The sequence below is a fragment of the Rhipicephalus sanguineus genome, chromosome 1, assembly GCF_013339695.2.
Source record: "Rhipicephalus sanguineus isolate Rsan-2018 chromosome 1, BIME_Rsan_1.4, whole genome shotgun sequence".
In the NCBI taxonomy this organism is placed as follows: domain Eukaryota; kingdom Metazoa; phylum Arthropoda; class Arachnida; order Ixodida; family Ixodidae; genus Rhipicephalus; species Rhipicephalus sanguineus.
Window position 1 is genome coordinate 82579333 of NC_051176.1, and position 24821 is coordinate 82604153.

General features: G+C 45.9%; 1 protein-coding gene across 1 annotated transcript in view; it reads right to left on the reverse strand.

Moving 5' to 3' along the window:
- The window catches only part of LOC119393481 (uncharacterized), a 93756-nt gene that overhangs the window by 12346 nt on the left and 56589 nt on the right, over positions 1–24821 (reverse strand). Inside the window, exons 4-6 of the mRNA XM_049420264.1 lie at positions 11126–11428; positions 3932–4033; positions 1327–1374 (exon numbers count right to left, since the gene is read on the reverse strand). Of these exons, the coding sequence (XP_049276221.1) occupies positions 1327–1374; positions 3932–4033; positions 11126–11428 (453 nt within the window). The remainder of the gene's footprint in view (positions 1–1326; positions 1375–3931; positions 4034–11125; positions 11429–24821) is intronic.

Below are 24821 nucleotides of genomic sequence, written 5' to 3' on the forward strand. Positions count from 1 at the left end.
GGTTCTTTAACGTGCACCTAAATCTAAGTACGTACATAGAAAGTTAGAAACTGTCTAATCGGAAGTTTTGCAAACCGATCTACAACTTTCTCATTGAAATTTTTTCCCCAGCTTTGCTGCTGGCGTTAATTAAACATGTCTAATTAGGCAATTAGGCAGATCACAAAAAAATAGCATGACTTACTCCATGCAATAGTCCGCAACATGCATGTGGTCGCGTCATCATTGAGTACGTCGGCATATTTTTAAACTCTGGCTAGAGATAGATGGGGTACCCTGCATAATGTATTCTTGTAGTCTCAATATCGACAAAGATTTACAGTGAGCAAAAGAGAAGAGCATGTCTGAAAGCATGTCTGAAGAGCATGTTGAACCTGTATGATGCAATAAGTGACGTGTGCGAAAAGAAACAGAAATAAGTACGTTAACTGAAGGGCCCGTGTGATTCATCCATTCCTTAGTCCTCGCGCTGCAAAACGTTCCATAGGACACGGGCAGATGCGTCAACGAGACGACAGCATTAGAGAGCACTCTAATAAGGTCAGCAAATCCTCGCGAGATGGTTCTCACGCAATCCAGTGTCAGAAGTGAGGATGCATACCATGCTTTAAAGAAACTATTATTATTGTAGAAACTCTTATGTTACTTTTTGTAGCAATACGTAACAACAGATGCTAGTTTAAAAAACAAAGTAACAAACCAACACAGGTATAAAAGTTGACACTAAAAATAAAAATACACCATGTACAGCTGCGATTCGAACCCGGGCCTTTTGAGTGGGGAGCGGGCATTCTACCCCTGCACCACTTTGGCTGAGCGGCGCGCGACTCCTAAACGACGACACATTGCAGACTACCAATCGCAGCGCCGCAGGTGGATTGACCCTTCACTTTCTGTACGTTGGTGTTGCGGCCGTTCCGAGCCCTCCCCTGTTCTAGTACACTATACCATTACAAAGGGCTCTGCCATAATTCTTGAGAGACGCGGGCGGCGGCTGCTATGGCTGGCATGCCCGTTTTTGGGGACATTAGGCGTTATCTCTTCTAGTTCACGGTGCGGCCCCTATATGCGGCAGTTTGTGGAAACACGCATTAAATTCATTATTTTCATTTCGTTTCTGCCTGAAAACAAGGTTGTGCTAACCAACTTGAGTGTCCAAGCTTTCAATAGGGCTAAAAATCTCTGCGCCAAAAGTTCTGTTCAGTATCCCTTTAGGATGCATCATGCTAAACAACAAAAAAAAAATACCATAGCTACCCTTAATATTGCTTAATGATACTGCACATTGTACGTAATTTCCAGAGCAAGGAGCAGAAATTTTCTTACCACATATTTCAGGGTTTTCGTCTTCAGAATGAGAGAACCCGTAGGGATCTTTAAAGAAAAAATAATTCAAATTGTCTATTAGTCACCAAAGATGGGCCCATAAGTGAATTGATTCTGACTTACTTGTTAAAAATAATTTCAATGGGCTAAGACGTCCAATCACAACTCAACCTCAACGAAACGGCTCATGACCGAGCGCGAGAAATCACCCGCCGCGACGATCAATCAGCCACCGAAGAGCTGGGCCCAGAGAACAGTTTAATGGCCCCTTACTCACCTTCCACGAAATCGCCTCCCACTATCGTAACAATAGAAGTAAATACACCTTACCACGCACAAAGTTCGAACGCCCGCAAGTGGTAGCCTTTCGCATGCTACAAACGAGATCGTACCCATCACGGGGCCGACTCAGCCATTAAAACTCGGATATCACTCCACAATGCCCAGATTGCACAGAACTTTATTGTTCACTCTCGCGCATGCTATTGCAGTGTCCCGCGTTACCTCAGGACCTCTCACCAGTGCGTCCGACTGGGAAGAGGCACTCAGGAGCTCCGAGCTCCACCACCAATTCAAGGCAGTCCAGAGGGCCCAAGAACTGGCGGAACGCCACCACGTTCCCGCCCCAAACTCGGGCATCGCCTACGGTAACGGATGCCAGGGTGTCTCTCGTGGATCCCCCGGTGGCTTAAACTCCTCAGGACCTTTAAATAAATTTCTTGACTGACCGACTAAGGTGAAGTTATGAAGTGTGTGCAGTATTAAAAAAAGAATATGTTACAGCTCCCTTTATATGATTTTTGTACTATAATTATTGGGGTTTGACGTCCCAAAACCACGATATGACTATTAGAGACGCCGTAGTGGAGGACTCCAGAAATTTCGACCACCTGGGGTTCTTTACCGCGCACCTCAATCTAAGCACACGTGCCTCAAGCATTTTCGCTTCCATCGAAAATGCGGCTGCCGCGGCCGGGATTCGATCCCGCGTCCTGTGGGTCAGCAGTCGAGCACCATAACCCCTAGGCCACCATGGATAATTTATATGATTTTTAAAAACAGGAATAATTACAACTCATTTTCACAATCGCTACCGAAACCATCACGAGCGTGCAAAATGACTGCTATGCATAGTACTTAACTGATATTCGCTTGAAAATACACAGTACGAAAATTTAATTGCATCTCCTGGGTTAATGAACGGCCGCCAGTGAGTGATGTTAAAATTCCCCACAATTTTCCACACTCACGTTTAACATAGGCAAGAAAATACAAAACACTACAAACAACTGAAAACTTAGCCAATTTTCTGAATGGAAGAGAACGCATTTGAGGAAGCTCGGACATTAAAACGATTTGGGACCAGGTACCTGCTACTGAAATGCGAGTAGCGCGCTCTTTCTACTCGATGACGTGCAATGTGACGCGCTTGTATTTTCTGCGCTTGTTCTGCGTTGCAGCCGTCCCTAGAACATCGTTTTCCGGCGTCATCGGCATGGCGGCTTTCCTCTTCTTTCTGGCGGTCACACTCCAAGATGCTGATTTTACAGATGGGTGCAAGCACGCTACCGCGTAAAATACTTGTGCGCGTCACGACAGACCCTCATAGTGCTAATCGCTGGCATAGATAAGGCTTTCATGCAAATTATCAGTACACGAACAAGACAGAGAGGCCTTCGGGTTCCTGTTCTGTGCCGAGAGCAACTTAGTCGGTACTCAGCCCCGCAGCTTCGCATTTAAATACAACTAAATTGCCCCAGGTGTTTGCGTTGATGAATGTTTTTAAACCACAGGCTTGCACTTTAAGGGTGATCTGAAGCAAATAAATTTGATGATGAGGATGAACTCTTGTCGTGCAACAATTAAACGCACAGCACCCGATCGGCGCCGATTTCGGCGTTTTTAGCGTGCTTCTGAGGCGGCATCATGCTCAGTTAGTGCCGCTGCTGAAGGTCTGTTCTCTTCACACCTGAAGGGCAAACGCCGTGTTGATAGCGCCCTATGGTTGATTGTCACGAAACACCAAATACTCATCGTCATCGTCTGTCATGTTTAACTTGTTATTTGCACGTGCTGCCAGTTGCGTGTACGCTTTTTTGAAGTGTAAAAAGAAAAGAACAGGTTAATGGAGACAGCTGCGAAATAGGCACTGACAAGACACCGCGTCAGAGGCGCAATAGCTTGATTTTCAACGCGAGAAATGCCTCCGAAACCGTACGAGCAATTCCCAGCTGTTGCAAAGAGTGGGCTATTACTAACAATTCTTTAAATAATGTGTCATAATCTCAAGGAATAAAAAAGCACCGAAGAAATTACGCTACTATATACCGAGCAGACACCTTCTAGAGTCCCATCCACGCTATCCTGTGACATTATTCTGCAATGGCTGCCGCTCATCGCGAGACCTTTTGCGAGTTTCGCATGCATAAAAAAACGCCAAATAAAATGGCGTAATGCTCCGGTTGGGCTGGAAATATCATCGTTGTGTTTTGCATATGCGCAGACATGCAATACACCCGACCGTTCATAACACTTGAAATATGACCGAAGAATCCCTTGAAGTCAGACAGAGATGAGATATGAAACACGGAAACTAGCAACTTACCGTATCGCTCTCTGCAATCGAGAACTCCATCGCATACCTTGAAGCTTGGAACCAACTCATGGTTGTCACGGCATCTCATGTCCTTCTCTTCATGCGGTGTCACTTTTTGCAGGCATGCGAAACGAATGAAATAAAAAAAGAAAAAAGACAATTATAGGCCTGCACTTCGTCAGCCAGAATTCAAGAACGCACTTGAACTCATAATGCTGTTTAGTGATCCTAATCGAAATGGATCGTTAAGACGTTCAATTAAGTGACGTGTCTGTTGTGGAAATTTTTATATTATCTTGAGGAGTTGCCATTGCTATTATTGCTACTATTAAGCATTCACCGAATATTGAATTTTGTTCCAATTTTTAGAGTTGAAAATTCGCAAACGAATCCGACGCTCATGCTTCCCATTCTACTATACTCGCGGACAACTTTTCTTGGCAATGAAGGGAAAGCTACGGGGGCGGAGCGTGTGCACATGTACTGCTACGCGAAGTAGCCCGGTTTGGCGCGCGTCTCGTAACACGGTGGAAATTGATGGCTAGCGTTGCATTTCGACGCAAACGCTGCTTAGCGTCTAAGGTACTCGTAAAAGGCGCGACTTTTTCACGCACTCAAAAACGCAAAGTGACAACGTATAAAGTAAAACAAATACATATATCTCGCTTGTGAGTGCTGCGTTCCGTCTCAAAAAGCTACATGTAAAAGATGAAGGAGTATTTTTTAAATCTCACGCAGAAAATATGGACGCAATTGTGGGACTACATTCATTAGCGGTAGGATACGTGCATTGTGGCTCTGTAGCCTTCGCTTCATTGCCAAGAAAAGTTGTCCGCGAGTATACTACAGCCCTCGTGAAATAAGCACACCACTCCTGGTCGAATTTACTGCATGTTGCTACTTGCATTATGGGTTGACTTCAAATAATTAATTGAATTGGATTACGTACAGTGTAGTGAAAAAAAGTGGCCTCAGTGGCATCGCACTGCGCCTCAGCGGCATCGACATTGGCATGAGCTCGTGATTGCTGCGCTTTGCCGCATGCTGCTGACGGCTTCCCGTTCTCCCGCATTCTCTGCTAATAAACATCTTAGCAAGTGGTGGAGGCTACTCGGTTTCGATTGCCATGGAACATCCGAATCACACTCTACCCTCGATCATGCCCAACGAGAGAAGCGACGCTCTTCGAACTCCTCCAACAGCACCGCTCACCCTACTCTGTGCCGGTGCCTTGCGTCTCCGAGATCCTCCCATCCTCTCGGGCACTGGCGACAAGGACGTTGAAGGTTGGATCTCCACATATGAGCGAGTGAGTGTCCATAACAAACGAGACGACGACTCCAAGTTAAGCTACGTGTCATTTTATTTGTCGGACGTGGCCAAACTGTGCTTCATAAACCACGAAGCTGACCTTCCTTTGTGATAGGTCTTCAATACCAGCTTCTCGCAAGTTTTCGGTCGACCCGCCGTACGAAAACTCCGCGCAGAACAACACTTGCGTACTCAATTCCAACAGCTTGGCGATAATTTCACCAGGTACAGCGAGGATATCCTTAATCTTTACAAGCGAGCGAACGCGTCGATGTCGGAAGAGGAAAAGATTAAAGATATAATGAAGGGAATTGAGGACGAGGCTTTCCAAATGTTACCATTGAAGATTCCTCGCTCTGTCGTCGAACTCTCAGAATTATGACAGAGTTTCGACGAGTTACGCAGGCAACTTCTTTGGATTATATATCACTAAATATATTGAATTTGCAGATTTACATGCGATCACTTCAAAGAAAAATGATTTTTCTAAATAAGCATCAATAAAGAAACAAATTGTGAAGTTTGAATTGATTTATGCTTTCATTTTACCGTTAGAGACACTTTGATACAGTGGGCATGGCATATCAGAAATACGCAGGGTCTGTTCTCGCATATCATATTCCTTCTTGTTTCTGGCTTGTTCACAAATCAGCTCACGCATACTAGAGTAGGAAAGAATGATCGTACAGCCCCACTACGTATTGTTTAAACTTGAGTAACTGTGAACTGCAATTTGTCCATACTCAGGAATTTCACTTTTATTTGTCATCAATTTAGTTTCGCTTGGCATTGCTTTTCAGCACCTGAGGTTTCACGTGCATGGTTTTGAAGATATGTTGTCAAAATCCGCGAACACGAATTTAGAAGAGTCTCATTTCTACCAGCGTTCAATTAAAATGCTTCTAACACAAATTAAATAGCTTTTATTCGTGTTCAGCAAATTGCGAAAATTCGGTATCATAACGTTTTTGTAAAGTGTTATTGAACTCTCGCATTTCTACAGATTGCAAAGGGTGTCGCCAAGCAATATTACACGTCTGAGTAACATATCAAATTCACGCCAACCGTATTCTCCAGAATAAATTATTATTTCACAAACATTTCTTTCTTTAACTGCAGCAGTACGTTCTTCGAGTCTTCGTAGCTGCATATGGGAATCAGTTACTAAATTGGCGTGGAAGTTAACCTTCTGCGCACTAGACATTGTGTTATTCTACAAGTTCCTCCGTCACATTCAGTTGTTCATGCGAAACGCTTCACGTGTTCACTGCTCGCACGAAAGCGTCCAAACACTGAACTTCGTTCGTCGTGCACCAGAAAGAAAAAAAAAAAACAATGGCTCTTGTAAGTGCTGGGCAAAGCAACACGACTTGCAACTTATGGAATTCATCGCAAAGGGTCGACTACTGCACTCTCAATTCTTGCAAAGTTTGAAAATTGGCTACATAGAACGCGATAGGCAATTTATGACATAATTCTACTATAACCCATCATTGGTGGATCTGTGAATTTGTTCGCAATAGTTCTAGCTGTGCGTTAAGACGTGACCAGTCACTCGCTTTATCTACCACACTTCGACAATTTTTGTGCGTTCACCTTTTACGTTTCCTTTCACCCTCGTAAGAGGGCCCTTAGGGGTATTTTAAATAAATAAATAAATAAATAAATAAATAAATAAATAAATAAATAAATAAATAAATAAATAAATAAGATTCCTAATGTCGTAGTTTTTTTCACAGAAAGTAAAAACTACAAGCTTGTGCTGCTTGTACTTCGCAATTTAAGTCATGATAGCGTTAATTCTTACTTCTAATGACGCATGTGCGAGCTCCGAAGAACAAATAACGGTTCGATCGCATACTATAGATACATCCTGGCTCTTATGTGCGAATATTACGATAAGATCATAAGGAGCGCCGTAGCGGGGGACTACAGTAAAGTTTTACCACCTCGAGCCCTTTATCACGGTCCTGAATACAAGGACATGATCACCGTACGTTCCGTTTCGTTAAAGGATCAATGAGCTGCTTTATGGCGCAAAGGCCGACAACAGACAAAGAGCGCCAGATCAGATGTAATTTGTAACGCTCATGGCTCTTAGCACGACTATGTGTAAACCATGAACCTGCTAAAGTGCGTGCCAATTTCTCGGCTGTTTTACTGCCTGCGCATTTCTAACTTACAATCTGCCATTGTAAAACCGGAACAAGAACAAAGAGCATCAGCACTGAAGATGCTGTCAAGGCCAATATAATACCCGGAAACAATTGTATTACAAAAATGTTAAAGCTTCTTCTGGCAGGTTGATCTATTTAAAGCAGGAATCAAGCGTTGCAACGTTCGTAATTCTGTCCGACAAGGACACGTTTTCACGTGTCCTTTTCGGACATTACGTTTTCACGTCAGGTTTTAAAAGCATGGTCAGTGAAGCAATGAAAGTCTTGTACGGCACGGGAGGCTGCAGTGCTGTCGGACAGCTTAAGCCTGCTCTGCATTTCTTGCAGCAACAGTTTGTTTTGGAAACACGCCCACAAAGAAACTAACGTCTGAAAGAACTGCACACTCTCTAAATTACTAGTTATTTTGATGGCCTAATATAAGTGCAGCGCTCAATGCGTAGGCTGAGAAACATGCTACGAAAGTTTCACAGCGCAGTCCAGGGACGAAAGTCACTGGATATCATCAATGTCTCCAACGAAAAGCAGTAGCCACTTAGTTTCAATGTTTATGGTCGCCACCTTAACAGCCCTATGTTACGAAATGGGCAAGGAGGCCTGTTGCATCTCTGCTGCATGGCCTCCGCATGCGCAGAGCCAAGGCGTACGGCTAACAAGATCATACTCGCTGCGACACAGTTGTCTGTGACTTCAAGAGACACACCAATATTGAACACAATTTCATAGAGAATCCTCGACCTGTCACAAAGTGCAAGTATCTCTCTCAGGCACTTTAACATCTACCATCTCCATAGGCCGGAGTGAATTATGTTACCGCATGGACACTGGACATAAGTTTAGGTGTCTCAACGGCCCCTGGAGTCATCAAGATTTGCGGACCTAGCCATGACCGCTAATAACTGGTGCGCGTATTTCAGGTCGTTATGATGATGTGCTAAAATTAGAGAACATGTTCTGTGCCACAGAACAGGTTTACTTGATGCATAAATGGAGAACGGGCTGGATGGACGGGGAATATGTCGGCTGTAAAGGGAAGAAGCCTAGAAGGTGATCTTGTAGGCAATGCTGACGGAGTAGCTGTGATCTGCAACGTTAATTGTGAAAATTTATAGCCTACAGGAAGTGCGCGTATTTTTTTCGCAAATGCGGATCGCCTTAAGCGCGTAGCGCTTGAAAAGCGCGGCTTGTCGGCCATTCACTGAGTCATGTATCATGATGCATTAAGCACCCTGTGAGTTTTTTTTTTTTTTGTGTCGTCAAGCACCTTTTCTGTATTTTCAGGTAGCCGATTTGTTCATACAGATACATGTTAGTGTCACTGATTTTTGTTCAAAAAGTTCCTGACAAAGTTCAGCGAGGCTTCCGCATCACATCTCGGGAAAATGTAATATCTAAGTACGGACAAAGAGCAATAAGTTATTAATATGCGTAGTATTTACATTAGGGGCGATCATGTACGTATGATTACAACGGTAGCCACCTAGCACAACTCCCTTGCACAGATGAATGGCAGGCGTAGCGCAGTTCCGCGGGCGGAGCTTGGATTCATTATTAGGTTAAGACCCTTTCGCTGTTTAAAAACACGGACCCTGGACGGCTTCCGGTTTTGTCCATCGGCGTAGCATAATAGCATAGGCGGGGAAGAAAAGCCTTGGCGCGTAGCCCGCAGACTTTCAACACTTTTTCTCTGTGCGTTTAGCCAAATATATCAAAAATATTCTTCTAGCTATACACAAATTATAAGAGGTACTCTTGAATTTTATGCGCCCTCGTTTTATCAGAAAAGGGAAAAAGAAACTATTCTTACTCAGGGATAACTTAAAATCTTGCTATCCACTTCGTTGTTAGGGAAGGATAAATGAAGTCACCGGACTTGGGGTAGAACACTTGCTGCTACCATCGCAATCTCGAAAAAAGCCTGTGGTCATCTTTAAATGCCTTCCGCCACAGAAAAAGTAATTGCGAAAGCAGCAAACAAATATCGCATTTTCCTTTTTTTTGGAATTTGTGGATACATTTTTTAAAACACCCCAGGGTGTTTAAAAAGTGTGTCCGAAGAAGTCATAAAATTGAGAAGGCCAGATATTAGCGCAGTTTTTATATGATAGCAATTATATGGACAATCGCGCGCATTGTCGCTGTCGCCGCCGCCGTCAATTTCAGTGAGAAGTTCAAATTGATAATATCACCCCGGGCGTCGTATGCTGTATGTGCGGATGTAAGCCTGCAAGGACAGCCGACGATCGCTGTTCAAGCGCAGTGGACACGCGCCGGGCGTATTTTGTGCCAAATTGAAGGAATCGCACGTTGAATGACAATGATCTGGCGGTTTCGCTCACCTATAGTTAATACGAATCCTTTCACATTACTTCAAGCGACATTGTCTCGCTTACCGATTCAAGATTGAGCGCACATACCGCCTACATAAAAGCAGGGCTCGCCCGATTAACCTAATTTTGCCAATCAGCAGCTCGTGCATCACTCCGCTGTGCGACCAGCTGCCGCATAATATGGCGGCACTGAACCACACAGGCTTGGCAGTAATGAAATTACCATAATTAAGTTATCTTTTGCTGTTATGAGCAGTGCAATGAATTACTTTTGTGGGCTGATAATTGAGTGATGTAACGAATTACTTCAAGCGAATAACTTAACGAAAATTACTCCCAATACTTTTGGCTAGAGTCCGATGTCCACTTTCCTCTTAGTATGAGAAATATCCCCTCCCCCCCCCCCCCCCAATAAAAAGGAAAGAAAGACAACAAAGGCAAGTTGATCTGTGGGCAAAACGTCATGCGTGGGAACGAGGCAGCTGCTTCCGCGACGCAAAGAATAAAAAAATGCCCTGAGATTCAAATGTACACTGTTGTCCTTTATGAAAGGGAACACGCGAGCGCGTGGCCTGCGCTCTGCGGCGCCATCAACCAACAGCTAAAGATATCACGTCTGCTTTTGGCGGCATCGCCCGTTGCGAGAGCGGAGTGGGAGCATAATCAAGCAGCGCTTGTCCAACGGCCATGACTCGTTATTTTGTTTGCCAATAGATGACGCCAAAAGCGGACATGTTTTCTTCAGCTGTCGGTTGATGGCTCTGCAGGCAGCCGCCCCAAAGCGCAGGCCACGCGCTGGCGTGTTCCCTTTTATAAAGGACGTCAGGGTACGTGTGCTGTAAATAAAATGTATATGAGTTAGTGCATGAACTATGAACTTTTGTTAAGATAATTTCAAATTTCATGACTTTTGAAAACTAATAATAACCTAATGTCATTATTCTCGGCCAGCTGTAATATGGAACGTAATTTAATTACATTTCAAAATTTTTACATAAATATTTAGTGATACAATTTAATTACCTTTTAGGGTAAATATTCCTATCCAAGGATGGCTGCACACGAGAATGAGCATTTTGCGTGAACGGAGCTTATGCAGCATCCATCAAAATAACATGCATGATCGCTGACTAAGAGTGCTGTTGCTTGGGCTAGTTGGAATAGCACGCTGTTTTGTGGACGCGCTTGAAAAAAATAAAGAAACAAGAAAGACAAGACAAAACCACAAACGAAATAGCATGGGTATTGTTTGTGCTTCACTGTTTCCTTCTATTTTCAAGCGCGTCCCAAAATGCAGTCCCTGACTAGGTTTAGCACTCTCGGCAATAGGAAACTTATCAGATGTCACATACAACATACAATATACATCTCGCAAACGTGCTTACCCGTAAATAGAGATCCCACGGTCAAAAGTGCTGCCTTCCCAAGTTTCGTCCGGCCGTCATTCTTGTAGAAGGGCCGGAGCGTAATAGTGTATTGGGTGTATCCCCTGAGGCAGTCAGCCATGTATTCACTCAGCAAAGGTGACAGCGTTATCTGAAAAACGTGGTCTGAGAAGGTACCGCGTAAATAGTATCCCGCCAGGTCAGAGCTCGGTGGTACGCTCCACGTCCACGAAAGCAGTAGGGAGCCGTTCGGTTGGGTCAGGCTTGTGAACACTGGTTCGCGCGTACGGACGTCTTGTGGTGCTGCACAGACAAGAAGGCAAGTGAATTGCGCTTTCTCTTCGTGCAAAGATACATCAAACACATTTTAGTATCAATTTTTACTCTAGCGGCTCTATGACCTGTTAGCAGTGTTCAGCGCGCGCAGGAGGAACCGAGAGCATCTGGTTAGGAACTGTTTATTGTTTCCCAAAAGCGCGAGCAGGCGCGCGGGGCGATGCAATAGGGAAAGAGGAGAAATAGCAGAGAAGGAGCGCGGTTCGACTTGTCCCCTGTCTTCCCCGCGCCGCCCGACCGGCGGCGGCGGCATGGCACGAGAGTTTTTGTTTTGTTTCCTTGCGATACCGCAGGCGCCGGCTTCGGGGCGCGACGTAAGAGGATGCGCTACAGCAGAGACCAAATAACAAGCTGCAGATTCTCAGAGAAGTTTGAAAATCTCTTGCAGATTACCAACGGGCGGGCAATGTGGAACATAGTTTATGCATTTTTTAACAGCGAAGCGTTTCTTGGTCGAGCCTTTCATGTCTGGGATCCGTGGTAACGCTTGCGTGCATCATAAATAGGTACAGACATTGGGTAAATCCCAGTACTCGCCACTGATACACTAAAAAAGAAGGCAACAAATAGCCCAACAAACGGGTATGTGCCACAGAAATCTGTGTGGCCTATCAGAAAACTATCGTCATCATAAACGCGTACGTGCCACAGGAATTCGGTAAATCCAACTACACACCACTTCCACTAAAAAGGAAGAAGGCAACAGTTAGCCCAACAAATGGCGTGCGGGTTACCATAGTCACACCAGTGGCACGTGATACTATGTGGTTATAAAAAATGGTGGCTATACTTCCACCTCAAAGCTTAACAAAGAGTGTTTAATGAGGAGCAATGATACAACATATCACAGCATCTTAAGCGAAGACTTCTATGTAAACCTGTGTATAAGAGTGTTATGGCCAAGATGCAATAAAACTATACTACCACCTCAAAGCTTAACAAAGAGTGTTTGATAAAGAGCACGGATACAACATATCTGACAGATTTGCAAAACATAGAAATGCCTTAGCCTAGCGAAGGGAACACCACCAGCTTTGCTGTTTCATCGGTGTCCGCGAAGCGGAGCTGGTTGAATTTTATTTCAGAATAAGCCAGATAAATACATCTAAATGGCGCCCAATTTCACAGTAATCTTAAAGCGGTCATGAAGCACCCCTTGGGCTTGTTGAAAAAACACATCCTGCGGAAAGCTGACACGGCTATGAACTGTTCAGCCAAATATTGCAGTCGTGCGCGCCGCGTAAAGGCTACAAGCGGAACGCGAAGTTGCTGTTTTCTCAGGAGCCCTCTTTTAAAACAGAGGCCGGTTCTCACTCTCGGCGGTGGGCGGGGCGTCTGCCAGGTGACGTCGCGATCTGCATCGACGCGTCGCAAAAGACATAGCATCCTCATTGGCCGATAGCCGACGTAAATCGAGAGCGGCGTTCGGATCAGATGCGCTTCTTGCCACGGGGTGCCGCCACTTGCCGGTGCCGCACTCCTCAGTACACAGTAGCCGCACTCGCGAAAGCGAATCACAGCGGGAGAGCGATCGCGTTTCATGACGCGCGCTGACGTAACTTCTTTCCCCCGTGCCATCCCTCCCTATCTAGCTTCCAGTGCGCTCGTCGGCACGAGAAAAGAGAGAAAGCGCTGAGAGCGTGCGCCAAACCCCCGTAACTCCGCTCGTTCTTGACGGATTCGAGAAACTTTTGCGGCAATCGATTCGGGAGGCAGTAAACTCCGATACTGAGGTTGTTAGATCATTACTTAGAAAAGTGGTTCATGACCCCTTTAAGCACTTCTAATCAAAATGTGTCATTTACCGCTTCATACACCCTGTCAACAATTGGTCTTAAAAAAAAAAGGAGTCACATGCGGCACCTGTTTCAATCTAAGTAAGCCATATCCACTTTAAATCGATACGCCTGCGGCGAGAAGAGCTTGTGACAACTAAAATAGCTGCGTCCACGCCGTTTCTAGCCCAGTTACTTTGGTACCGTGCTTTCGTTCCAAGGCGGCCCACTTAAGTTTGACTACGACATGGGAGGTCGAGGACCCTTTCAAGAGAAGTTATACCAATCCGCACTGCACAAGCCCATGCAAGAACGTACTACTTCCCTAGAACGCGCCCCGAAAACACTTCTATACAGTGATGTGGCCGCAGTACCAACAAATAAATATTTTTAGTCAGCAAAAAAAGAAGCATTGCAGCGTGGCTTTTTCAGTCTGATGTTTTGTGAAAACTGATGCGGCCGCCGCATAGTATTGACGACATCAAATACTATCGGCGGCTATTGCCATTCTAGAAATTACGGTACTGAGAAATTGAACACGCATATGCGCATTTTTTAGGGCATTGAAAAATCATTCGTACGCTGACATTTGGACCTTTTTTTTCTCTAGCCAAGACAGGCCTGAAATAAAATGTTCAAATCAGAATGAGCCATATACCGATGTTACATATGTTTAAGTGCCCAATCCGACATTTTTTCCTCACTACCGGCTGACTGGATTAGCCAGATTTAAGCAAAATGTAAATTAGAAGTAGCTTGACGACATGAACACACTCACCAAGAATTGTTAGAGCTGGCTACGTCATCTTCTCATTGGCAAACAATTGAGCTTTTTTTGATTCCGCTCAAAGCCGGCCTGGCTCTTTCATTAAACAAACTACCAATATGCTGAAAAGTTCATGACCTAAACCAAAGAAGCGATTAATGTCTTGTTAGAGGGGGGAGACAGATAGCTACAGCAGTAACCGATGTCCCGTATATAGGACGTGTTTGCCTTACGGGTGAGTGTCATATTTAAAATAAAGTGTCACTTACCTCCCAGTCACCGTTAACACATCATTTTATACAGACCTCCAACGTTTTGCGCAGTTGGCCATGACGTCGCGTCTGGCGTGACCGAGCGGTTGCGCGCACTGTCCAGGCAGATGGGCTGGTGCCGGAGCAGTGTATGTGTTAGCGAAGCCGGCGTACAGCGGTGCAACTGCTTGCTAGGCAACGCTCGGTGATGTCATCGCCGCGCGGAGATTTTTTTTTCGCGTTGGACAGATTACGGGTGGCTCAAATAGCTCTGCTGTTAAGCGTGCGTCAGCGGGACACATACGTCCCACTTTTCCATCTACAGAAAAATATTTCTCCCACATCACCTGTCGCAGTTAGCGCAACGCTAAGTGGCTCCTATCTTACCTAAATGTGTAAGTTAGAAAAAATTTCTTTTACCGCGGTTTCAGAAGACAGCATTAGTGCCACAAAGCTGTTGAAATTTGTTCCATTTTTTACGGAAGCTTCTGAATTTTCATCGCGTTCACATAAAAAAACCTGTCATTCAAAATGCCAGGTCATTTTTCTCTTTTTTTGGTTTTCTAGAGAGGCGATTTCAGCTCCCAGTAATCATGTATTTGTAGACTTGTGCAGTAACTTGACTAATAAATGCAACGAAACACACTCCTTTTGCTAAACACATTCGCTAAGCCTAATTGTGGATAACGGTGCATGAAAATTTTTTCTTGATGTCATATACCAGTTGAAAAGTGCCGGATATTCAGGGACAACATTTTTAATCAACAGTTCCGACAGCGGGAAAAGACACAACAAAATCGACATAAATGCTTGGCGTATGCGCTGAAGCAAGCTCTACAGGAACAGACCACAGCCCTACGAAGGCTTGTAAGGCAAATGTGCAGGTGCTGTTCTGCTGCTGGAAATGAGGTGCGCACAAATTTCCTATACACACCATGAGAAGTGCTCCTTTGGACCACTTGTTTTGGCCGTTTGATCCCGAATACCCGGTGATGTGTTGGCATGACGAGTCAGTGGGACATATGTGTCCCACTTTTTGCAGCAAAATACTGGCTTGATTTTGATTAAATTTGCGTTAACTCAATAGCGTTAGAGAGCTCGTGTCGCAGAAAGTTCGGCGACGGCGTCAGTGACGGCGTCGCTTGTGAGCGAAAAATCGTCCGTGATCGAAAAATCGAGAAAGATGCAAATAAAATAAAAAAATCTTCGGTCATATTGAGGATCAAACCCCGGCCATTTGCGTGGCACGCAGGTGTCCTACCACAAAGCCACGATGTTACTTGGAACTGCTTCGGGAAAAAACATTACATAAATGCCATGTAGTGGAAGGAAAACTTCTTTGCAGACTAGTTGGTTCATACTTGTAAACTCGCCCTTACTGCGCAACCAGCAGGAAAGAAGAAGGGAGACAGGAAAGAGCGCAGTTTACAAGTAGTGGAAGGAGTCTCCCTAACGCATTTAATGTTGCCTGGCAGAGGCGCACAATCGCGCAAGGCGACGCTTAACTGCATCAACTGTTTCAGTGCGATTTTCGTGTGTGTAAAACTTTGAAGTACACAGGCACGTGAACACCAACTTCACATCTTTCGCACTCTCATCGGCTCTCGGATTTCATGCCGTGTGCCTTGCAAACTAAGCACAGCCTTGAAGGATTCTTCTTTATTTTGTTCGGCACGTGTCACGGCGATTTGTAAGCGCATTGGCGAGGCCATCCAACTACGTTTCTTGCGCGACGCCATGCTTCGAAAAAGCCGGTATAGTGCACCCATCGCCGCTAAAAACCATGATAAACACACACGCACACGCAAAATTACAAACAGCTTCAAAATGGACAACTATGTCTATCTAACGGAAAACATAGTAAACAAACAGCAAACATCATGGCCTCCGAGATGGCGAGCGTGCCGCGCGGCCGTCATCTCGGAGGCCATGCGACTACAGCAGAGCCCTTGCTCATCGATGAGTGCCGGCGGGACATTCATGTCAAGTAGTCGCTCTCATGTCAGGGCTGTCTTGGCGACGCTGACGCGTGGCCTCCGCTTCTCGAGCTCGGTGTTCTGCGTCATTTTGGCGTCGTTTACGCCTGTGATCGGCTTCCCGCGCTCGTAGTTGGGGATGTATATCACGGTGACGACGCTTCATTTCAACTTCCCTGGCTCTCAGCAAGGCATCTTCATGGCGTTGTTGGCGTTTGACCTCCGCTTTCCTGGCCTGACCACGTCGCGCGCGCGCACGCGTGTGTGTCCGTGTGCACGTGCGTGTGTGTAACAACACACATTAATAAGCATGCACTTAGTGGTTGAAGTGCACACCAGGGGCCGGATTTCGCTATCGCGTTCAACTTTTCAAAGCGAAGCTTAAGGGTCCCCCAATTTTTTATACTATTTCTTCGTGCTTTATATGCATATACCACAGGGCGGGTTTCATAACACTGCGTCAAAAATATAGGCGAACCTCATCATCATCATCATCAGCCTGTCTACGCCCACTGCAGGGCAAAGGCCTCTCCCATGTTCCGCCAATCAACCCGGTCCTGTGCTTTCTGCTGCCACGTAATACCTGCAAACTTCTTAATCTCATCTACCCACCTAATTTTCTGTCTCCCCCTCACGCGTTTGCCATCTCTTGGAATCCAGTCAGTTACCCTTATTGACAACCGGTTATCCTGCCGACGTGCTACGTGCCCGGCCCATATCCATTTCTTCTTCTTGATTTCAACTATGATGTCCTTAACCCCCGTTTGTTCCCTGACCCACTCTGCTCTCTTCCTGTCTCTTAAGGTTACACCTATCATTTTCCTTTCCATCGCTCGCTGCGTCGTCCTCAATTTAAGTTGAACCCTCTTTGTAAGTCTCCAGGTTTCTGCTCCGTAGGTAAGTACCGGTAAGATGCAGCTGTTATATACCTTCCTCTTGAGGGATAGTGGTAGATTACCAGTCATGATTTGATAATGCTTCCCGAATGAGCCCCAACCCATCCTTATTCTTCTAGTTATTTCACTCTCATGGTTCGGCTCCGCGGTTACTACCTGTCCTAAGTAGACGTACTCCTTTACAACTTCCAGTGTCTCGCCACCTATCGCAAAGCGATGTTCTCTGCCAAGATTGTTCCACATTACTTTAGTTTTATGCATATTAATTTTCAGACCTACTCTTCTACTTTCCGTATCCAGTTCAGTAATCATGAGCTGCAATTCGTCTCCCGCGTTACTCATCAATGCAATGTCGTCAGCGAATCGTAGGTTACTGAGATACTCTCCATTAACGCTTATCCCTAACTCTTCCCAATCTAGGGCCCTGAAAACCTCCTGTAAACAGGCGGTGAATAACATTGGAGAGATCGTGTCTCCCTGCCGTACGCCCTTCTTTATTGGGATTCTGTCGCTTTCTTTATGGAGGACTATAGTGGCTGTGGATCCGCTGTAGATTTCTTCCATTATGTTTATATAGGCTTCGTCGATGCCTTGATTCCGCAGTGCCTGCATGACTGCTGATGTCTCCACCGAATCAAATGCCTTCTCGTAATCTATGAAGGCTATGTATAGGGGTTGGTTGTACTCCGCGCATTTCTCTATCACCTGATTGATAGTATGAATATGGTCTATTGTTGAGAATCCTGTACGAAATCCTGCCTGATCCCTTGGTTGATTGAACTCTAATGTCGTATTAATTCTGTTAGCAATTACTTTTGTAAATAGCTTGTAGACAACGGACAGTAAGCTTATGGGCCTGTAATTTTTCAGGTCCTTGACGTCCCCTTTCTTATGGATCAAGATGATGTTGGCATTCTTCCAAGATTCTGGTATCCTCCCCGTCGAGAGGCACTTCGTATACAGGGTGGCCAGTTTCTCTAACATAATCTCTCCACCGTCTTTCAACAGGTCTGATGTTACCTGATCCTCACCAGCTGCTTTGCCTCTTTGCATTCCCTTTAGGGCTTTCTTTACTTCTCCTGTCAATACTGGTGGGATGTCATATTCCTCTGCGCTATTACTCCTCCTTACGTTATCATCCTGAATGCCTCGGCTGCTGTACAGATCCCTGTAGAACTCTTCCGCTACCTCAACTATTCTATCCATATTGTTTGTGACCTTGCCTTCCTTGTCCCTTATTGCATACATCTGATTTTTGCCTATGCACAGTTTTGTCTTCATAGCTTTGAGGCTTCTTCCGTTCTTTAGAGCATGCTCAATTCTCTCCATATTATACTTTCTTATGTCGGCTACTTTACGCCTATTGATTAACTTCGAAAGCTCCGCCAGCTCTATTTTGTCTGCTTGACGTTTCTTAATGAGGTTTTTCGTCTCTTGGGATAGCTTACCAGTGTCCTGTCTAACGACTGTACCCCCGACTTCCACTGCACACTCCTTGATGATACTAGTCAGATTATCATTTATTGCGTCAACGCTAAGGTCGGTTTCCTCGGTTAAAGCCGCGTACCTATTCTGAAGTGAAACTCTGAATTCCTGAACTTTCCCTCTCAGAGCTAGTTCATTAATTGGCTTCTTGCGTATCAGTTTCTGCCGTTCCTTCCTCACGTCAAGTTGAATTCTAGATCTTACCATTCTATGGTCACTGCATCTGATCTTGTTAACTACTTCCACATCCTGTACAATGCCCGGGTGGCCGCACATTATGAAGTCTATTTCATTTTTAGTTTCGCCATTAGGACTCCTCCACGTCCACTTACGAGTAGCCCGTTTTCTGTAGAAGGTATTCAAGATGCGTAAATTATTGCGTTCTGCAAACTCTACTAGTAACTCCCCTCTGGCGTTTCTAGAGCCGATGCCATATTCCCCAACTGCATGATCTCCAGCCTGCTTCTTGCCTACCTTTGCATTAAAGTCGCCCATCAGTACAGTATACTGTGTCTTTACCTTACTTATTGCTGATTCTACGTCTTCGTAGAAGCGTTCAACCATTTGATCATCATGGCTGGATGTAGGCGCGTAGGCCTGTACCACCTTCATCTTGTACCTCTTATTAAGCCTAATTACGATACATATCACCCTCTCATTAATGCTATAGTATTCCTCTATATTGCCAGCTATATCTTTATGAATAAGGAACCCCACTCCTAGTTCTCTTCTGTCAGCTAAGCCACGATAGCATAGGACGTGTCCGTTTTTCAGCACTGTATAAGCCTCCTGTGGCCTCCTAACCTCACTGAGCCCTATTACATCCCATTTAACACCCTCTAATTCCTCGAATAGTACAGCTAGACTCGCCTCACTAGATAAAGTTCTAGCGTTATACGTAGCCAAATTCAGGTTCCAATGGCGGCCTGTCCGTACCCAGAGATTCTTAGCACCCTCTGCTGCGTCGCAGGTCTGACCGCCGCCTTGGTCATTTGCTTCGCAGCCGCTGGGGACTGAGGGCCGAGGGTTAATTGGTGTATTCATGTGGGAGGTAGTGGCCAAGTACTACACCAGGGTGGCCAATCCTGCTCTGGTGAGGGAGTGCATTGCTGGCTGTGGTCGCCAGTGAGGCTGCACCCCAGGCCTTTTTTCACAATTCCATCATCACGCGGATTTTTTTTTTTAAATCCGGTTGGGAATTGTCCGGCACCGGGATTCGAACCACGGACCTCTTGCATGCGAAGCTGATGCTCTACCACTACGCCATCGCTGCAATATGGCGGTATGAGGAAGCCACACTACAAAGTTAAATATACAAATTTTTTTTTAAAGTTTAAAACCGTGGTATATGGGCTTATATGTCCTAAGTATAGTAATTTTTAAATTTTAACGCATTGCACCACTTCTAACTTGCACCCTATTCAAATCTTGATACTATTCAAGGCTGCTTGAAGTTCAAGCAGCCTTGAACGACACATCACCAATGTGAAAATCTGGGAATTGCGAGCTCATCCTGACGTCAAAGTCAACCAATTGAGAAAAAAAGTCTCTCTCTTATCTGCGCCCAGAAGAAACACCTTTTCAGCAAACATAAAAGTCTACGTTACGGTACAGCCTATGCATATCATAAAGGGCTTACAAAAGTAGGTGTTTCTATCCCGCCATAAAAAAGTTGTGTCTAGTCATCGCGTAGCCTCACCATGCATGTCATTTCACCACGAACGTACTGGCAAGCTTTAGCGAGAGTTACACGATGCGCTCGATTTAGGATCTCTCGCGCGTCCACACCACACCGCAGATGGTGCAAGAAACGTTACATTTTTAGCCAGTCCTTCAAGTATTTTAAACCAAGTTTTCCTGGTTTAAACACTCGAAAAAATATCCCTTTTCGCACTGGAATTAAGCGTAATACTTTCTAAATAACCAGCAATCAACTAGCCTTTGACGCATTTTGCAACACTGCGAACGGTGACACTAAAGCCACGACTCGCTTCAGGTTCAAAGGTGGCATCGGTACCAACCTACTTACTTTTCGATAGATCATAAAAAGATTGTGATGTTCAACGAAAGTAGCGCAAATTACGCTTTCAAAAGTATAAGCCAAGCAGTCTACGTCTACAATAGCGGGCCCGAGTGTTCCTCGAAGCTTGCCGCCCTGGTGACTTACATTCAGTCGCGGGCACTGGCTGTCCGGTGTGCCGCAGACATCTCGTGCAATGTGCTGAGGCAGTTGTAGAAAGAAGTGGCGCCAGTATACCACCTTAAGTGTTTTTATATATGTCCGTGTGAGTATGCGATCTGTGCCCAGACGAAATGAGATAGCGACAATCGCAGCGTCGCCCCTCGCAATCGCTCGCTTCCCCTTCGCGCTCCGCGGTGCGGATCACTATTTCAACGGACAGGGCCCTCTCATCTGCCTAGGGACTCCTTCCTTTGTAAACCAGAGCCAGAGCCTCCGATGTATACCCGGCCGATCAACCTGCACCAGGCACCGCCAGCATCCGACACAATCGCATGGAGAATAAGCACGACCGGGCACGGGAGAAACGTGGGAACCGACCGGTGAATTGCGCAATCACCGCGTCGGAAAAGGCAGAGATAAGCGCGCGAGTGTAGTGCGGTGTACGAGCGAAAATAGATGGCGGCCAAGAAAAATAGGAACTCGTCACACAGTGTTCAGAAATCTGTGGCACCTTGCCATATCGAACCTTGCAGTAAAGAACGCAAGATGCAGCTCGAAAATGCTACGTAACTGGATCAAGGAATTCGCCAACGTAAGTGAAACTAGCAACGATCACTACTCGCTTACTTAATAAACTGCCAACTGAATAAGGACTACAGAAGAACTTAATAGTGGCTGATGCGTTTTCGTTAAACACTGATAAAGCGGATCGGACCAGATAACACATTTCGTAGACTTCCAGCTTTGAGAACAGTAAATCAGCACATCGTCACACTCCGCTCAAGTTAACAATTAAATACGAGCATTTTAGGTGGCAAAACCACGATTTGATTATAAAGCGCGCCTCACAGTGGAGGGCTCCGGAATAATTTTGACCGCCCAAGGCCCAATCGGCTTCGCAGCGGAGGGCAGCGTTCTGGCCCTCCGCCGTAGGCATCATCTGTGAGTGCTGGCATCCTGTGCGGTTGCATGCCAATCGCAACTGTCCAAACGTGTAAGTGGAACTAAAACAATATTTTATCAAATGGGATGTGAAGCGACGCAAGAAAAAGTTCGAATTTCTACAGTGAACTATGGCGAGCTCGGAGGCGAATCACAAGGGGGCAAGAGTGTCTCGCCTCAAAACCCTCATGTCCACCAATTAATAATTGTTGGTGTTTAACGTCCCAAAACCGCGATATGATTATGAGGGACGCCGTAGTGGAGGGCTCCGGAAATTTCGACCGCCTGGGACTCCTTAACGTGCTCCTAACTCTAAGTACACGGGCCTCAAACATTTTCGCCTCCCATCGAAAATGCGGCCGCCGCGGCTACAAAGGGTGAAAAACACGTATCATTGTAACGTTGTAACCAATAACTGCTATACCTTCAACTCGCCGCCTGCATGCGAAAATATTGCAGTCATGCGCTTTGTACATTATCAATAAAGGGAACATATCCAGTGTGGATTTGGAAGAGTTGCGCAGTTATGGAACGAACATTCACTATATTGACATGTGTACTTGCTTTCTTTTTTAATTCACGGGGGCCGCCTTGTTCACGTTCTTGTGAAGTGCTTCATTGCTCTAAACTAAACTTGCATCCTGCTTCGCGAATGACGCCGATTGTTCTGCAAACATTGCATGCCCGACGCTTATGTTCAAGTACCTTTTAGATTGTACCCTATCACAATGGAATGCACTGTGACGCATATATAAAAGCTGACGCATTTCGCTGCCGATCAGATAAATCGACGACCGACGAGCTTGTGCGCCGATGTCATTGCACTTTGAGTGTCATTCTTTTTCTGGGCCCAAGTCCGCCCAAGGGCTTCATCTTTACCGGCTGCGACTCCTTTCTTCACCGTCACAACCATGTGACATCTGGTGAAGGTGCTGCTTCCTTCACGCTTAGGACGCCCACGAAGAGCCGTGAACCAAGCCCGAGCTGTGGTGAAGACACCAAAGCCATCTCAGATCATCGAGCTAGCCGTAGGCATCAAGGGCTACCACAAGAATATGGAACCCTTCCTGATAAGCCAAAAGCCACGGTGACGATGACATCTGCGATGATGACGTCTGCAATATCGCCTTCAACTGTTGAGATGCAACAGCCCCGGGAGCCGCCAACCTCCCGCGGGTCATTCTTTAAAGACCCGGAAAGCTAGCTGGAAACATACGACCACGTCGCAGCCTTCAACTGGGACAGTGGAGAGAAGCTGCCTAACGTGTACTTCTACCTAGAAGATGCCGCGAGGACCCGGTTCAAGAATCGGGAGTCTACGCTTCGAGCCTGGGATCTCTTTCGAACCACTTCCTTGACACCTTCATGAGCGTGGTGCCTAAGGAGAGGGCTGCAGCTTTGCTGGAGACGCGGGTGAAGCTCTCGAATGATAACGTCATGATGTTCACGGAAGAAAAGACCCGACTTTTCCGCCACGCCGAGGCTGACATGCCTCAGGAAAAGAAAATTCGGCAGATCCCACGTACCATGCCAATCGATCTTATGCGAAGCATACGGCAGAAATGTGAGTGCGACGTAATATTGCTTGCCGTAATCGAAGACCACCTCGGCGTATGTGGCCCCTTGTGACATATGTGTAGTTATTGCGTTTGCTTGCGCGAGGGGAAACGTTTGCTTGCGCGAGGGGAAGATCTCTGGGCCCTGCTGGCGCTGATGAAAGTTGACACTGGCTTACCTTTACAAGACTAGCCTTCAGATCCGGCAGAACCGCGTCGGAAGCGAAACAATCCTTTGGATAAATAATGCAGGCAGTGACTACATGGAGCTCTACTCAGGATGAGTTTTCAGGTTGAAACGCACCGTAGCAGACAAGAAAACAGAACTGAACTTCTTCGGTGTGCTGCAACCTAAAACTCTATAATGAACGTTAAACAACTGGCCCAACTCGCAGTCTTGTGACCCTACTCAGGCAGCGGAGAAATTTCTATATACTTCCTTTCTGTGTGAAGCCGCAAGGCGAAGCGGGAAAGCAGGAGGATGTCTTCGCCTTCGAGTACATCTAGAGTGCAGAACACAAATAGCTACCTGACTCTTCATACCGATGGTCCGCTGGATGAATGGTGGGATTTGAATGAAATAACTGATATAAGAGGCAACACTCGGATCAGCGTTCTCGCCGTAGATGTCTTGCATTCAAACGCATGTGACACCTTGTGTACAATGATCGATCTTGACTGAATCAAATTGTCGCTGCCACATTCGTCTGGCAAATATTTTGTCAACCGACGTCCCTTATATGAGGTAGATGTGTTACACAAAGAAGACTTATTTATCCCTGTGAAGGCATACGGTACTGATATCGCTCTCACAGGCACTTTCCGGTGTATCAAGGTTGGCTTTAAGAGCGATACCATGCGTGCTAATTTTAAGATGGGCCAGTTTCTCTACCACGTAAAGCTGTTCGCCAGATAACGCTTGTATTATCTGTAACGTTACAGGCGTTATCAGACAGGACCCGTCGCAGGTGTTCACAGTAATGCGATAGCATGTGCTCACATTGCTTACTTCTATATCACGAAATCCTGCCAAGAAGGCACGAAAACTTATCTGCGCATGGGCATGCGCAGATAAGTTTTCGTGCCTTCTTTCTTTTAAGCCGTTGTGCGTCTCTTCAGTTGTTAGTCGGCGTTTGTGGTGTCCCGACTTCTTTCTTCCCAGGCAGCACGCCGGCGTTGGTCCAATCTCGGTCCAACGTTGTCAAACATCGGCACCGACATTGGGCTGACGTCGGCATTTCGGTCAAGTGCAACTTCTTCCGACGTCGGGCCGGTGTTCATGCCGGCGTTGGGCCGACGCCCTGCCGTTGTTTCTGCCGATATGCAGCCAACACCGGACCGCTGTCGATATGCCGGCAATGGGCCGTCGTATCGCCAACATAGTTGCCGATGTGTGTCCAGCATCAGGCCGTTCCAGGGCCATGTTACAGCCAATAAAATGCCAGCATTAAGCCGATGTTCGCAGCACGACGAATACTGGCTACCAGTGGCTTGCCGATATGAAACCATTATTAATATGGACCTTTTGCTA